We start from the raw sequence: 18,056 nt of genomic DNA on the forward strand, positions 1-18,056 counted from the left end.
AATCTGACCCCACTACTCTGGCTTGAAACCCATTAGTTCCAGGATCAGTCCCAGTTGCCTTAACTTGAAATGTATTAGTTCATGACCTGGCTCTTTCTCACCTTTTCAACTACATTTCCTGACATTCGCTGTCCCTTCCTTTTTCTGAAAGCCTCCCCACCCCCCCCCAAATGAGTTGGGATCCCTCCTTGATGCATCAGTCATGCCCTGTACACAGGACTGGGCACATAACGCAGGGTCCCTTGCTCAAAAATTATGAAGAAGTTCAAGATGACAAGAGCAGAGTTTTAAACCAGGTGTGAGTGAGGGTCTTATGAGCATGGGGCCCTGTGTGACTGCACAGGGCCTTTGTACTTCCCACTCTTGTCATTGTCTCTGTTTGTGTGGAGCAGGAAGCCCTAGAACTCTGAAGGACCCAGGCAAGTCATCCATGAAGTGAGCTGCTTTCTTCCAAAATCAATGGCTTTTGTCTTTTGTTATAACCTGATCACTTTGAATGCCCTTAGAAGGTAGAACATTGACTACTATTATAGTCCAGCTGCTCAGTTCTGAAAGCTGAGTCAACAAATGATTATGTTCCGTGAGGCCCGCTGTGATCGGGGCACTGAGAGCCCTGATGGAATGAATCTGCTTGTGGTTGTGATGTCAGCCAGTAATCCCACCACAAAGGTGGAGCTTGTGATAAACTTTCAAGCACAGACGTCACCAGTTAGCCTGTGTTCATTCTCAGTAAATATCTGTTCTTATTCAAAGGATTCTATACATTAAACTCTCCAAAATAGATCCTTCAAATAGACTGGAAATGCACGCCCATGTGTATTTGGTATCGTTTATGCAAAGTATTAGTGTGTGATTGAAGGAGAAAACGTGCAGTGAGGTAGCATCCCACTGCCTGGGGTGAGGTGTGGGGTGTTTATTGCAATCTGGTTTGGGGCCCAGGTCCTAGTGAGGGTCTTCATGGTCAAGTATAAGAGGTCTTCCAGTCTGTCTTACTGCCAACTTCCCTGGCTTGATTTCTCCCACTCTAGAACTCCTTGGCAATGTGGACTACATCCTATGCAGACTTTTATTCCTAATATGCACAAGGTCTGGCAATAGGTCCAGTAAATGTTTGGCTACTGAATGGAAGATAAAGGGAGAAAAAAAGAGGGAAGGATACAGAAGGGGGATTTCAGCGTTGGATTATATTATCTTGTGGAAGTAAGATAACTTATATTATCCCTACCACCACCACCTAGAGCAGAGAAGCAAAGAAAACACAGCTTTACTTAATCTAAAGTTCAGCTTAACTTTGTCCATAATGTAGATAATAACTCATTCTGGTGCATTTAAGACAGTTAAATGTTCATATTAATAATACTAATAAAAACAATAATAAATTTATATTAATAACATTTATGAAAGTTATTTTCTTAATAACGTGCATATAGCTTTAACCATTTTTTAATTTATTCATTTATTTACTTATTCAACAGACATTGAGTGCCTATGATGTGTTATAACTAGGAAGTAGATTTTCATGATCAAACATTCTATAGTTTATTTCACCATTGGCCATTTGTGGACTTAACATAATAAAAAAGTAAATCTTTTTTTAAACAAATTTATTTATTTTATTTTATTTATTTTTGGCTGAGTCGGATCTTCTTTTTTCTGTGCAGGCTTTCTCTAGTTGCGGCGAGCGGGGGCTACTCTTCGTTGCGGTGCGCGGGCTTCTCATCGCGGTGGCTTCTCTTGTTGCGGAGCACAGGCTCTAGGCGCACGGGCTCAGTAGATGTGGCACATGAACTTAGTTGCTCCACAGCCTGTGGGATCTTCCCGGACCACAGCTCGAACCCGTGTCCCCTGCATTGGCAGGCGGTTTCGTAACCACTGCACCACCAGGGAAGCCCAAAAGTAAATCTTTTTAACAGTAAAACTATTAACTGTCTATTCCTTTCTCTTTTTTGCTCAAGTCACATAAAATGGACAAAAGGCGTAACACAAGGCTGTGTAAAAAATACAGGGCAACACTGTATTTCAGGTATGCAAACTGCATCTGTATACCTAAAAATGTTAACATTACCTCATATACATTCTGGAATCTGTGTGCCAATTCAGCCCACAGAGAAAGACTTACATGGTATTGTCTTACTTTTATATAATAATGTCATCTACAAAGCATTTTCATGTGTGTAATTTCACTTGAAATCTGCCTTCTAAAAACTTACAGCCTAAGGCAGACATACTGACAAGTGTCTGAACACATAGTAGTAACTCGATGGATATTCGCGGAATGAGTGTATGAATGAATAGGGTTACAGGACACGTGATTAAGAGTTAATTATTAAAATAACACAAAAACTTTATAGTAAGTCCTAAAGGCATTTCAATTCAATTCAAACATGGCATTTACACACGGTAGTAGCTGAATACATGTGTGCTTAACTAAATTTAATTTCTCCCATCTTTGCTATACTCCAGGAGTCTATCGCATGGAGGGAGGAGTGATTCTCTTTTTCCCTCGGTGGCAAAGACAACCTGTACGTGATGATGGTGATGACGATGATGGTGATGATGTTGATGGTGACGGCCATGCAAGTCATAGGTAGTTAGGCAGAATTCTAAGATGACCCAATGTCCTTCACCTTTGCATAGCTCCCTCCTCTGTAACTATGATAGGCTATTATGTTACATCACATGGCAGAAAAGATTTGGCAGATATAATTAAGGTTACTAATGAGTTGATCTTAAGATAGGGCCACCTACTCACATGAGCCCTTTAGAAGAGTCTTCTCTGCTGGATGCAGAGGGGAAGTCCCTGAGACCCACTGTGGCCAGCTTGAAAGACCACAAGCATGCATACTGTGAGCTTCCCACGGGGGTCACGGAGGAAGGACCTGAGAACGGCTTCTGGGAGCTGGGAGTGGCCCCCGGCTGACAGCCAGCAAGGAAACCAGGGATCTCAGCCCTACAACTGAAGAAAACTGAATTCTGCCAACAACAAGAATGATCTGGGGAGCTGATTTCTCCCCAGAGCTTCCAGACCAGCCAGCCTGGCCGACACCTTAGTTTCTGCCAGAGAACCAGCCATGCCAATGCCATAATTCTGACCTACAGAACTGTGGGTCAATATTTACGCTGTTTTAAGCCACCAAGTTTGTGGTAATTTGCTATTAGCAATAGAAAACGAATCCAGTTGTTAATGGTATTTTTAAGGTGTGGAAAATTCCTCTGCAGGTTATGTGGAACCCGAAGCAATGATTCAGAGTAACAGGGAAATGGGTGAGCTAGGCATCCTGGGCTGGGAAGGGCGTGGCTAGCTATCAGGCATTTCAGTATTCTGAAATGGGGTCTGACAGGCGAGAAGAAGACCACGCGACCAGCAAGTGTCTGGAAGAGAGAAATGTTATCTTTGGGGGTCACTTATAGTAACATCTTCCTCTTTCATTCATTCAACAAATACTTATATTTGTTCTCTTCTCAGTGTTGCATATAATTACATATATGTATAGCAGTCAGATGGATAAGGTCCCTGTTCTTACGGGGCTTACATGCTAGTGAGCATGGAGGAACCAGAGTATAAAACACTTCGAGTGTTAAAGAGTAAAGTCATTTCAGGTAATAAATGCAAGAAAAACAATAAAGCACATGGATGTGATGGACACAGCTGGGCGGGGGCGGGGCTGCTATGGGTCAGAGAAGGCATTTGGGGGTGGGGGGTGACATTTGGAATGAGATCCGGATGCTGCAAAGTAGCAGCCGTGGAAATGCTGAGGACAGAGCATTCTGGACAGAGAGAACAGCAAGTGCAAAGACCCTGAGGCCAGAAAAGCAAGAGAACAGTGTGGCCAAGTCACTGGGGAGAGAGAGGTAGGCTGAACAGAGGTGGTGGAGGATCTTGTTAGGCATCAGGAAGGAGTTTGGATTTAAATGTGAGTGCACTGGGTTCTAAGTAGGGGAGCGAAACCATCTGATGCACTATTTTAAAAAGGTTGCTCTGAGGGCTGAGGGTCAGGGGATGAGTGAAAGCAGGGAGACCAGCTGGCAGCTTGGGGAGCCAGGCAGTGGGTGGCAGTGGCAGTGTAGAAATCCAGAAAATCTTCTTTGGAGATAAAACAGATAGACTTCCCGGTGGATTTGACGTGGAGAGTGAACCACTTGGTGAATAGAATCCTGTTTATTGGGAGGGGGAAGGCCAGGGGTGACGGGTATCAAGAGTTCTGGTTCTGGTGGATGGTTGGGAAATCTATCCACAGCCTATTGTAGTGCCTCATGGAGAGAAAACGAGGAAGGAGTTTCCAGAAGAAACAGAGACGCTCCATGGGCTTAGCAGGAGGACCCTCAACACTGGCTTCATCTTAATAAAACAAAACAAAACAAAAGAACTTTATTTTGAAATAATTTTAGATGTACAGAAAAGTTGTAAATATACTACAGAGAGTTCCCATATACCCTTCACTCAGCTCCCCCTATTCTACCCATCTTACATAACTATGGCGTATTTATCAATACTAAGAAATTAACATTGGTGCAACACTATTAACTAAACTACAGATTTTATTCAGATTTTACCAATGTTTTTGCTAATATCATCTTTCTGTTCCAGGATCCAATCCAGGACACCACCATGTTGCATTTAGGACTTAATTCTTTTTAGTGTTTTATTTAAAGATACACAAATGCAAACCTAGTATAAGTTTATTATGCTTTTAGCTCTTGTATTACTATACACCAAAACAAATTGATACATTATTTTCATGTAAAACTTCAAACCAATAGAATTCAAATTAATTTACTATGATAATTGATATATAGATATTTTTGATGAAAACCAGTTGCTGCTTTGCTAGATGAATATATAGCACTGCTATGACATGAGATCTGTTGCGTTCTCTATCCCCGCCTGATTTAATTCTTCCCACCACCGTCCTCTACGTGATCGATTGCAAAACCTCCTTTCACGTAATAGGCCATGACATCGTTGGGCTTTCACTTGGCTCAGACGTGTCCCTATCATATCATTTCGTGCCATCCTCTCTCCTTCTAATCACTGAACCGAGACAATAAAAGTAGTGGCACGTGGAGCCAGTGAACTGTAAACTTAAATACAAACTTGGCGCTGACGTGAGCCGTAGTACTTTTCCGAAGACGCCAACCAGATAATCAGATAGGCTTATATCAGTTGGTTAAAAACTTACTGTTGAAATAGAAAAAAAAAAAACAACGAAATGTTATTTTGCAAATACAACTGTAAGCCCCAGTTTAAGAAACACTGCAGTGAGATTAAATACAATGTATGATGAGAATCTAGGTATTTACGGCCCCCTGGAGGTGAAGGAGGATGAACTGGAGTTACTGAGGTACAGAGGGTGGGATTAATAGTAGTCCGAAGAGCAGGTGCAAAGACTCGAAGGAGGTGTGAGAGAGGGTCTTGTATTTTTCACGCTGTGAGTAATTCAGCTTCGAGAGTCTAGGGAGTGAGCGGGGGTGAGAGACGAGCTGGGGAGGGGGCAGCATCAGGTACGGTGGCTGGGAAAGGCGGAAGGGGCCAGCAAAGGTGTCCTTCTAGGCTTGGGGAGAACTAAAGAGTTTCGAGTTAGACTGTTGATGTGATCAGGTTTGCCCATTAGAGACATGACTTTGTCTCCTGTGAGAGACATATTTGGGGCAGGAAGACCAGAATAAAAGGATTGTGATGGCCAGGTGGGAGAGGATGGAATTTGAATTCCTCTGGCAGTGGGAACAGAGAAGAATGAATTTGACATCTGAAAGGGAGAATCTAAAGGATTTGGAGTCGGATTGGCTGTGGACGTAAAGAATTGGGAGAGGAATCTTGAATGTTTACTTGAAGGTCTCTGGAATAGCAACTAATAACACAGGAGTTAAGGTTATTTGGAGTCTACAACTTTTTTTTTCTTAGACAGTTTTAAATGTTTTTGTTCCCAGGAGTAAATAATAATAACTAATAAATAGTGCTTACTATGTTAGGAACAGTTCTAAGCGTTTCATATGTGCTGTATTTTATTGAATCTAAAAGCCCATTAACTATAAGATGCACCATTATCCCATGTACCATTAGAAGAAAAATACTGTCAATTCAATATGCATGACACACAAGACACACCTGATTTCAGGGATGATAAAAATAGGTATCCTGGACTCAGTGAATTATAACACACACTCATTTTATCTTTATAAAAGCCCTCTGAGGTAGGTTCTATTATTATCCTCATTGTTCAAATGAGGAAACAGAAGCAGAGAGATTACATGAACTTGTTCTATCCAGCCTGTATCCAGGTAGCCAGTGGTAGGGCCAGGATTTGGACCCATGCAGTCTGGCTTTGAAGACTGTACTCTTAGCTCCAAGCACGGGCATTGGATAAAGCACCACATTCAAGTTCATCACAGTCGGGACTGAATATTTGTGTTAGAGATGAAACTAGAAACACCCAGGAAGCAGCACCTGCTTTGTAGTTCCACCCTCAGTGGAAAACAACCCTAGAATGCGGAGGATTGAACCCTCAGGGCAGTGACTGCAGGAGGGGCACCATCCTGGCACCGAGGACCAAGTACACCTTGTTCTACCCAGCAGAAAACACCATGTTCCTTGCAGTGTGGTTCCTGACTCTCTGACATTTCTTGTTGGAGCAGGAAGATGTATAAATGGGCATGTTTGAAACAATCATTTGGCAGAGAGCTGTGCTGTTTTCAATATTCCAAAGGCCAAAATGTACCTGACAAAGAATTAGGACTTTGGGTCAGGATGTGGAGTGATTAATTGACTCATTTTTATCAAGGAATATTTACAGAGAGTGTGCTATTTACCAGGCAGTGGGTTAGGCCCAGGGAACCCAGAGATGAAGTAAGGCCCAGACTGTCATGAAGTCTAGGTGCAAAGGGTGGTCAAACAAGTACCTTACAAACCACAAAGGTAATTGCCATGGATTTACTTCAAATCTTTCAGAATAAACCAAGGATGAGGAAGTAGTGAGGGTATAGCTGAAACATAATGGTTCATGTGTGAATTGTTGAAGCTGAGTTTTATGTACATGAGTTCAATACACTATTATACTTCTAAATATGTTAAAAAATTTCCTAGAGTAATGAAAATGAGGGAGAAAGAAAATAACAGGGTGAAGAACATGTTCAAAAGGAGTCCATCCCCCATGGAAACAACCTAAGTGTCCATTAACAGATGAATGGATAAAGAAACTGTGGTATATGTATAGGATGGAATATTACTCAGCCATAAAAAAGAATGAAATTTTGCCATTTGTGGCAACATGGATGGATTTGGAGGGCATAATGCTAAGTGAAGTAAGTCAGACAGATACTGTATGATGTCACTTATATGTATTATTTGTGTTCTAAAAAAGACAACAAACTTGTGAATGTAACAAAAGAAGCAGATTCACTGATATAGAGAACAAACTAGTGGTTATCAGTTGTGGGGGGCAATACAGGGCTGGGGGAGTGGGAGGTACAAACTGTTGAGTGTAAGATAGGCACAAGAATGTTACTGTACAACCTGGGGAATACAGCCAATATTTTGTAATAACTGTAAATGGAAAGTAACCTTTAAAAATTGTATAGAAATCAAAAACTTTTTAAATTTTAAAAAGGAGCCCATCCCAAATTTAACAAAAAAGGAAGCTTTATGGGCTCTCTTTTTAAAAATGATATTTTAATTAGGCTTGAGAGGTTGTGACTTAAGGAAACCAGAATGCCTGCAGGAAACCGCCAAGAACAGGCATCTAGTATCGCGTGGCATCCGTGTTCATTATTATTGTCTGTAGGATGTGTTAAATTACTGTGCATTTTAATAATAAAAATCTGCAAAAAAAGTAAAGGTATTTATTCAGTACAGTGAAAGCATGGGAGAATGAGAAAAATATTCAGAAGGTGAGTTTTGAGGAGATGGTGGCCTCTGGATATAAGGACAAGGGGAGGGCTTCAAATGACCATCAGCCAAGATTCAAAAGCAGAGAAATGAAGTTGATATTCATGAGGTAGATGGCGAGTCTAGGGGTCAGTCAGTGGGAAATCGGATTGAATAAGGTAAAGTGAAATGGTCTAGGACTCTTTATTATCAAAGTTAGGAGTAGGCTATATCTATATATATTATACCTAACACATGTCACTTAATAAGTGACAGACATGCTTGTGGTTTACACTCAATGGGTCTTTACAATACATTTTTGAAAATAATAAAGGTAGGGACTTCCCTGGTGGCGCAGTGGTTAAGAATCCGCCTGCCAGTGCACGGAACACAGGTTCGAGCCCTGGTCCGGGAAGATCCCACATGTTGCGGAGCAACTAAGCCCGTGCGCCACAACTACTGAGCCTGTGCTCTAGAGCCTGCGAGCCACAACTGCTGAGCCCGAGTGCCACAACTACTGAAGTCCGCGTGCCTAGAGCCCGTGCTCTGCAACAAGAGAAGCCACCCATAAGAAGACCAGGAACTACAACGAAGAGTAGCCCCCGCTCACCGCAACTAGAGAAAAGCCCATGCACAGCAACAAAGACCCAAGGCAGCCAAAAATAAAAATAAGTAAATAAAAATTTATTTTAAAAAATAATAAAGGTAGTATTTTTGTGTGTATGAAAGTATTCAAAGTGTCTTGGAAATCATCCAGCATATTTTGGAAAATAAGCATTTTCCATTTTTTTTAATTGAGGTATAGCTGAGTACAATATTAGTTTCAGGTGTACAACATAGTGATTCAATATTTTTATAATTATACTCCATTTAAAGTTATTATAAAATATTGGCTATATTCACTGTGCTGTACAATATACCCTTGTAGCTGGTTTCTTTTATACACAATAGTTTGTACCTCTGAATCCCCTACCCCTATCGTGTCCCTTCCCCCTTCCCTCTCCCCACCGGTAACCACTAGTTTGTTCTCTAGATCTGTCAGTCTGTTTCTGTTAACGTTTTCTATTTTTACAACTTGCTTAAAAGGCCTATTTTATTACCACTCTGAAGCCCATGATCTTTCTCTCCCTTGGGACACCGCCTCCCCAAGGAGGATGGCAGTCCTGCGTATTTTCTCAAAAAAAGTCTCAGGCGGAAGGTAGAATTTGGACTGGAACTTTAAGGTAGAATAAGGACAGTTACAATAGGAACAAAATTGTTGAGCTCAGAAGTCCTTACTCTGATTTTTATAATTATACTCCATTTAAAGTTATTATAAAATATTGGCTATATTCACTGTGCTGTACAATATACCCTTGTAGCTGGTTTCTTTTATACACAATAGTTTGTACCTCTGAATCCCCTACCCCTATCGTGTCCCTTCCCCCTTCCCTCTCCCCACCGGTAACCACTAGTTTGTTCTCTAGATCTGTCAGTCTGTTTCTGTTAACGTTTTCTATTTTTACAACTTGCTTAAAAGGCCTATTTTATTACCACTCTGAAGCCCATGATCTTTCTCTCCCTTGGGACACCGCCTCCCCAAGGAGGATGGCAGTCCTGCGTATTTTCTCAAAAAAAGTCTCAGGCGGAAGGTAGAATTTGGACTGGAACTTTAAGGTAGAATAAGGACAGTTACAATAGGAACAAAATTGTTGAGCTCAGAAGTCCTTACTCTGCCATGAACAATATAGCTTGTGCTCAAAGTGACCCACCTCAGTTATATGAAAGTGGAGTGAGTACTACTCTCCAGTTTCAAAAGGACCCTTTTGCACAGTTAACCGACACTTTCTGCTGAAGTTTCATCTAACCACACCAAGAATTCTTAAGTCCTCAGATCTAGGCAACAGTCTCTAAGTAACTGGATGATCAACAGAGAAAGTTTGTGAACTTTCTGAAAACGATACTTAAGTGAGGGTCTGTCTGTCAATACTGTCACACACCCATCTCAAAAAACATCAGGTTCAAATCCATTTCTTCCCTGATCACCTCTTCTTTTACCTTTTTTCCCCTCTTCTTATTATGCTTTTTCTTTTCTTTCCTTATTTAGTGAGATCGCCAGGAAGAAAATTTTCTCTACCTTTCTAGGTTCTTTTGGCTAGTCTAAGAATTAAATTGACATCAGATTAATATGTGAAAATCAAACAAAAGTGTAATAACATGTATACATGGGAGGGACCCAGGAAAACTGAGTAATGCACCAAAATGCTGGAAACCCTCATCTTAAATACCATCTTCAGCTAAACACAAAAAAGATTGTTTCGGGCACTGGTTTGAGACTTCAAAAGCGAGGAAGGCAACTGACATGGAGATTAAAAAGCAAATGTTTGGTAAACAAATGCTTGCTGGGTATCACAGAGACAATGGGACACAGAGGGGAATTTTAACAGACTTTGCTAGGTTCCTCCCTGTCTACCACACCCAGTTCACACTCTAGTTATCCATGGCGACAGCGCCCTTGCTAGAACAGGTCCTCTATCTACATTCTTCTACACAGTGAAGGGGAAGGTCAAAGTTTTTTCCTGTGTCTTTTGGGCCTTGATTGGTTTCAGCTAGAAATAATACGCACGCCAAAGAGACATTTTGGGATGGCAAATTTTGCTCCCCTGCAGGATGAATGTCAATTCTAGATGAAAATATTTTTTTAATATCATTTTTAAAAAGCTTTTATTTCTAATGGAATATTGCAGGAACACTGGTGAGAAAAGAACTCACTTCCACTTTGAATTCGCTTCCAGGTCGCATTCTCTCCCTGGATTCCCTGACCGGGCCCCCCAAAGCCTCAGTCAGCCCAGACAGCCTCGCCCTCCCGGGTACCTAGACCCTTCGGCCTGAGCAGAGACGCTAAGAGCTTCCTGCTCTTCCCTGCTGAGAAAAGGGAAAGCAGTTCTTCGCCCTCCCTATATTAAGGTCGCTCCCAGCCCCGCCGACTCCTGGACCTCACTAGTCAGCCTTCCCTAACTCCGCCACTTTCCCACTTCCGGGACCGGCGCTTTTTCCGGCGCCCGGAAGTGCGTCATCACCCGGCGCCCGCCGCCCGGGCCCCACGCCGCCCAGGCGCTCCAGGAGGCCCTGAGACTACGGTGCTTGCGCGCACTGCAGCGTCCTGGACGGGAACGGGGGTGGCTGCTCCTCGGCGTCGCGATGCAGGTCTCCAGCCTCAACGAAGTGAAGATTTACAGTCTCAGCTGCGGCAAGTCCCTTCCCGAGGTGAGTCACGTCGGGTCCTCTTCTTCGCGGGGCAGCCGCCCCTCTCCTCTTCCCTGTTCCTGGTAGTTTCAGCTGGGCCCGGGCCGGCCCCAGACTAGGGGAGGCCCAGAGTCCAGGGACGGTGCCTGGGGGAGCTGGTCGGTGCTGGGAGACGAGGACAGTGCTGTTACCGCGCCAGAGCCTGGGCCGAGGGGTGATCGGGATTGGTGAGTTGGCTTGAACTTTTTGCGGGTAAAGTTCTCTAGAACAGAGGAGCTGTCCCTTTGGGTTTGTATAATGTTCACAGCCGCTGCCACACCGAGGAGGAAAACGTGGACAGATTGGTTGACAGGTATTTCTCCCCCACTTTAATGCCCGCTCATCAGCTCTTCGTTGAATTCTTGTTATATGCCAAGTTCTAGAAATACAGCAGTGAAGAGAAATGCAGACTTTGTGTCAGCAGCATTTATGATGTGGACGGCAGTATTTTTGAACCTTGCTGAACTTAACGCGATTTCGTTGAGTCTTAGGACATCAGAATTGGAAGGCCTTTGGAAAGTCAGCCATTCTCTTCCAATCTTTTCATGTTGAAAATATGCAAAAGTTCCAGCGAGGGGAAGGGTGACTTGTCCAGAGTCATCTGCCTAGGCTCTGTAGCTTGTATGTTATTTCTCATAAGTGCTGGTCAGGCTGCTGTCGAAGCACTGCCAGTGAGAAGAAGCTTTTGGCAGAAGCTCTTCCATTTTGAGACTGCTTGTCAGACAGTTGTTTTAAAACACGCCCCCTGGGCTTCCCTGGTGGCGCAGTGGTTGAGAGTCCACCTGCCGATGCAGGTGGTGCCCCGGTCCGGGAAGATCCCACATGCCGCGGAGCGGCTGGGCCCGTAAGCCATGGCCGCTGCGGCCAGCACGTCCGGAGCCTGTGCTCCGCAACGAGAGAGGCCACGACAGTGAGAGGCCCGCATAACGCAAAAACAAACAAACAAACAAAAAAAAACATGCCGCAGTTGCTCTGACTCCTGCCCTTGGAAATCAGAATAAGTGTAACTCTTCCTTGTGTCTGACCCTAAAAGATTTGGAGCCAGTGATTAGACTCTTCTCAGAATTCAGGTTAAATAACTCCTTGTTCTCCAGCTGTTTGTCACACAGCATGATCCTTCTCATTTTGTTCTTTGGTTCTGCACATTTGCTGAGATGTGAGTACCTGCAGGCAGCCCTGTTCTAAGTGTTGGGATACGTGATGAACCGGTCAGATAAGGTTCCCTGTTGGGGAAAAGGATAATAAGTAAGCAAATAGGACAACTTCAGATACTGAAAAGTGCTTTGAGTGTCTATAAGAGAGCACTTGTGGATGAATTGTTTAGAGAAAGTGGTTTGGACTCAAGCCCTCAGGGAAGGCCCCTCTACAAGGGGGTAACATTTGAACAGAAACTTGGTTGATGGAAAGGATTGAGTCTTTTGAAGATGGGAGAAAGGAAGAGTTTTCCATACTGAGGGAACAGAAAGTGTCAGTGACCCACAATGGAAAGGCACTTGGCACGTTGGAGAAACAGGAGAAGCACTGTTGTGGCTGCAGAATGCTCAGTGGGGCAAGAGGGTGGGGACAGCTGAGGCTGGAGAGGTGGGCCTTGTAGGCCAAGGCAGGAAATTAGGGTTTTATTCTTAGTGCTGTTGGAAGCGGTTGCTGGGTTTCAGACTGGCTGCTCTCTGGTAAATTACTGCAGCCGGGGAGGGTGTGAGTGGGGATGAGTTAGGTGGTCCAACTGAGAGACGGGTGGCTCGGGCTAGGATCGTAGCAGAGGAGATGCTAAGACTGGGTGGGGTAAAGGAGGTGTTTTGGAGGTAGGCTAATGGGACTTGCTAATGGGTTGGATAGTCGTAGGGAGTTGAGGTGAAGGAAGGAATCAAGAGAGAACTCTTAGGGTGTGGATCTGAATAACTGGGTACACGGTGTTGCTGATAACTGAAATGGAGAATTGAGCACATTGGGGGTCGGGGGAAGGTAGTGAGCAAAAGGCATGAAAAGTTTTATTTTTGATACTGAAGGTTTGATGTTCTAATAAACATCAGGTGGAAATGTTGAGTAAACAGGTATGTGTATCGTGTTAGGGAATCTCTCTAAATCTTCTTTTAAAGTAATTCTGACTTACCAACAAATTGCCTATTTTGCTTTACCTACTTCAAATGTAAGATCAAGCAGGGTTTTGGTTTTTTTTCTTCTTCTCTTTTCTTTTCTTTTCTTTTTTTTTCAACAATGGCGGGATGCCTGTCCAGTGAGAGAATTAGGTCATCAGCATTTCCAGAGCTCTTTTGCTGGGTTTCTGGTTAAATTCTTTGGCATTGGTAAAGTGATCTTCTCTATCAGCTGTGATTTTGTAGAACACAAAGAGGATGCCTGATATCAGTGACAACTTTCAGTTCTTTGTTGAACTTTTAAAACTTAGACTGGTTCATTCCTGCCCCGTGCTGACTCTGTCTGGTGTGCTCTCCTGTAGTGCTGTCAGTGTGTACAGAAACTCCAGAGTGAACTGTTTTTTCATCATTTTTCAACTCTTTTCCATCGTCACCGTTGTAAGGAATTTCTGGCTCTTTTAGGTCCCAGGCTCCCATTTAGAAGGCAATCTCAGTCCCCTCCCCTTTGCCCCAAGCTCCTGATGTGTGAGACCAGCTATTGAATGAACTGCCCCCTTCTTTAGCATAACTCCCTGAGAAGAGGAAATCGAATCCCCTATGAAAGGAGAACCCTTTGTTTTGCTTCTATTAAGTTGATGTAGAAGAATGTATCGAGTGCCCAGAAATATAGTTTAACATCACCTTTAATTGAAACATTTCTGCCTAAAATGAAATCAGAGTAGTGTAATCACAAAGACTAGCACAGACCTGTAAATCAATGCCCTAAACACAAGGCAGGAGGAGAGCTCTGGCTCAGACTGAGGCCCTTCAAAGAGTGACACCTGTTCCAGTGTCCACACTGCCTCAGGCGTCACACTTAGGGTCTTCAGGAGTGGGGCTACATGACCAGAGAGCCCTAAAGATTATAATGTTCCATGTCTAACATGGGATGTACATTGGGTTTCTGCTTTTAGAAATGACATCTGTTAATTTTTCTCTTGCTTTTCTTTGATTTCCTGAGGGTATGTTTTCTTAACCTCGTCATTATTGACATTTTGGGCTGGACAGTGCTTGTTGTACAGGCTGTCCTGTGCATTGTAGGAGGCTTGGCAGCATCCCTGACCTCTACTCACTAGTTGCCAGGAGTGCCCACCCCTTCCCATTGTGGCAACCAAGTACCCTTTAAGAATTGCCAGATGCCCTTCGGAGGCAAAATTGCCCCCGGTTGTGAACCACTGCTTTAAGGTAATCGTAACTGATTAGTGCTTCATCGTTGGCACCTGTTCATGCAATGGACTTATGCTGCAAGCTAAAATAAGGTACAGGAATTACAGAACAAAATCTGGTGTCAGCGAATGTGACTTTTAAAAGTATCATTTCTTTATTATCAGGTGTCAGCTATTTGGTCAGGTTTATTTATCTAGGTTTATGTTTTGTAAAAAATATATTTCTTTAAGAAACTTTCTCCATTTAATGTTTGCTTTTTAAAATTTCACTTAAATAAAGTTCCATATATTAGTTATAACCCATAATATTTGAGGCTTACTCCTTTCCCTTAGGTTGATTAGATGAACTAGTTTTCTCTTGTATAAAATATAGTAGTTCTAAAAATTTATTGTCTAGTATATGTAAATATATACCAGAAAAAAATCCATGTAACAGGATGTTAACAGTAGGGTTAGGATTACAGAGTATTTTCATTTTCTATGTTATATATTCCTGTGAAGTTTCAGTTTTTTAATATGAGCATGTATTATTTTTGTAAGCAGAGAAACAATTCAAGTAAATATGTTTTAAAATAAAGTCTCTTTGTTTTCTTTAAGTGGCTTTCTGACAGAAAAAAGAGAGCACTTCAGAAGAAAGATGTTGGTGAGTATTATTTTTTTCATTTCAGCTACATTTGTGATCCACGTTATAATGCTTTTCTCATTTATTGTTATCATATTTAAGTGAAGGTTTACAAAAACACAGTGGAATTCATGCAGTGGAAAATAAACTTTCTGCCCTTTTCCTTCCTTTTTTAAAAAAATTTTAATTAATTTATTGATTGATTTATGGCTCTGTTGGGTTTTTTTTGTTGCTGTGCGCGGACTTTCTCTAGTTGCGGCAAGCGGGGGCTACTCTTCCTTGCACTGCACGGGCTTCTCATTGCAGTGGCTTCTCTTGTTGCGGAGCATGGGCTCTAGGCCTGTGGGCTTCAGTAGTTGTGGCACACGGGCTCAGTAGTTGTGGCACACAGGCTTAGTTGCTCCACGGCAGGTGGGATCTTCCCGGACCAGGGCTTGAACCCCGTGTCCCCTGCATTGGCAGGTGGATTCTTAACCACTGCCAGGGAAGCCCCCTTTTCCTTCTTAAGAAAACCTTTGTTGTGCTTGATACAGTCCCGTGGGTATAGGGTTTGATTTGTACCTACTTAAGCACTAGTAAGTTAGCTCGTTACTGTTTCATGGATGATAGCAGAAGACGTAAGACTCCTGGGTCAGAGACAAGGGCTGCGTCACTCAGGCTGCACAGCAGATAGCGTGATCACCAGCATGCTCTGTCACCCCCCTGCCCAAGTTCCACAAGGGCACTCAGTGCGGCCCAGGTGGGTGCACTGCATGCAGCGGGTTTGTGTTGCAGCTGAGGAACACTGAACTTGAGAAATCCACTGCCTTTACAGCAAGTAGTAGACACGCCTGCTCTTTGTCTAGAGGAGACTCATCTGTGGAGGTTCCCAGCTGCATAAATAATGCTGAGAAATGGCTCAGGTAAAGGAGTGGCCAGGGCCTCACAGTCTTGCCATACCCAGCAAGACCAATAGGAATGCAAGCAGTCCCAGAAGGACTAGCTCTCCTAACAGTTCCATAATCACTTTGTTTTCCAGTGTATCATATCTTTTTCCATTTGTTAAATCCATTTGTCAGTTTTTGAGCTATAGAGACAATGAACATTTTCTTTCTGAACAAAGTAATTTTACATACAGGACATATGAACATGAACATATGGTCACTGTAGAAGATTTTGATTCTTTGAGTTATGACAGCAGGGAAGATAGGTTTGTAAGATCAGTTTTTAACTTAAATCATTTTGGACAAATTTTCATTAAATTTTCTCTATTACAACTTGTCATAGTTGAAAGATGATTAAGTTCCCACATATCTTGTTCACGTTATTTTCTGAAAATCAAAGACCTAAGATATTGAAAAGGTTTCTGGATGTGAGATAGATACGTCAAAGCAAGCATCTTGGAGAAGAAGTAGGCTTTATATAAAATTAGAAAAGTACAATTGCTGCTTTCACAGTGCTTACTGATTTTGATTTCTTCTGATTCTCTCATTCCACTCCAGTGTTCTAGTGTGTAAGAAAACAGGTTCAGATTACTTAGAGGACAAAATTGTTCATTGACTCCTTTCCAGCCCATCTCAAGAGTATCGTGTGTCTTCCAAATTTAGTGGGCCATTCCTGCTCAGTTGGTTGGTTTAGTGAACAAGGCAGTAATGTGCCAGAGAGTCATACACAGTCCTTACAGTGGGCGCATTGTTACAGTAGCAGCCAGCAAGAATCCACACTTTCTTGTTGCAGGGAACCAGTTTTTGTGAGAGTACGTTTAAGTGTTTAGACCCAGAGATTGCTCTAAGGCTTCCTCTAGCCTGGATCTTCTTGGCCGCGGATCAGTGCTGCCACAAAGAGGCAAAAGTCAGCTTGGTAGCAGCTTCTTATATAAAGTTAAGATTTTAAAGGTTTAGACTTGTTGTTATTTAGGAGAAAAAATGGTAAAGATTTTTGTCTTAGCCATGATCCATGATTGAATAACAGTAGTGGTTTAATGTTTATTCTGTTGCCCCTTTATCCAGGGCTTGAAACTGTATGTTTGATGCACTGTTATGGACCTTTTTTTTTCCAATTAACGATGACACTTTTTCCTTTTTGAAAAATAAAAATAAAATACTTAGTTTAGAAAAATAAGGTATGAGCTAAGAGAAGAGCTTGCTGTGTCAGGGGCGGGGCTGTGTCCGTGTGCTTCCCGAGGCTGGGAGGCACTGGGACGTTGCCGTTGGTAGTGACCCCGCTCTGAATACTGTCTTCCTGGACACGAGAGTTAGCACATGGAGGTTAAACCAGTTATTTATCTTCTTTCTTTGTAGATGTCCGTAGGAGAATTGAACTTATTCAGGATTTTGAAATGCCTACTGTTTGTACCACTATTAAGGTATCAAAAGATGGACAGTATATTTTAGCAACCGGTAAGCATCTTTTTGGTTATGATTTACATATACTTCGTAGCAGGAAATGTTATGATGGGAAAGGTCACTTTTTAAAAATTACCCTGACATTTTATTATTTAAAAATTTCAAACCTATAGAAATAATGAGAAAACTGTACAGTGAACAGCCTGTCACATTGCTTTATCACATATCTGTCTACCCCTCTTCCTGCCGTCCGTCAACCCATCCTGTATCTTGATACATTTCAGAGTAAGTTGCAGATATTAGTATACTTCGCCCTAAACACCTCAGTGTGTGCGTCATTAACTAGAGTTCAGTATTCGCTTATGGCTTTTGTCTTTAAAGGTAAATTTGTATAAGTACATCGATGAGTTTGGACAAATGCATATGCCTGTGTAGCCCAAACCCCTAGCAAGACACAAAACATTCTTTCATCTGGAGCATTCCGTCATGCCCCCCACAGTCAATCCCTGCTCCCACTCATGTGTAGCCGGCCGCTGCTGTGATTTATTTTTTCACCACAGACAAGTGTAGCCTGTTTTAAATGGACTTCATGTAAATGCAGTCATACACTATGTATTTTTTTTTTTTTTTTTTTTTTTCCCGGTACGTGGGCCTCTTACTGTTGTGGCCTCTCCCACTGCGGAGCAC

General features: G+C 42.5%; 1 protein-coding gene across 1 annotated transcript in view; it reads left to right on the plus strand.

The window, feature by feature from the left end:
- Positions 1 to 10,926: 10,926 nt before the first annotated feature.
- NOL10 (nucleolar protein 10) overlaps positions 10,927 to 18,056 on the plus strand; it is an 87,459-nt gene continuing 80,329 nt past the window's right edge. The window contains exons 1-3 of the mRNA XM_024737735.1: positions 10,927 to 11,107; positions 15,021 to 15,066; positions 17,325 to 17,423. Of these exons, the coding sequence (XP_024593503.1) occupies positions 11,042 to 11,107; positions 15,021 to 15,066; positions 17,325 to 17,423 (211 nt within the window). The 5' untranslated portion in view covers positions 10,927 to 11,041. The remainder of the gene's footprint in view (positions 11,108 to 15,020; positions 15,067 to 17,324; positions 17,424 to 18,056) is intronic.

Source organism: Neophocaena asiaeorientalis, unplaced genomic scaffold (assembly GCF_003031525.2).
Source record: "Neophocaena asiaeorientalis asiaeorientalis breed wild unplaced genomic scaffold, Neophocaena_asiaeorientalis_V1.1 scaffold396, whole genome shotgun sequence".
NCBI lineage: Eukaryota > Metazoa > Chordata > Mammalia > Artiodactyla > Phocoenidae > Neophocaena > Neophocaena asiaeorientalis.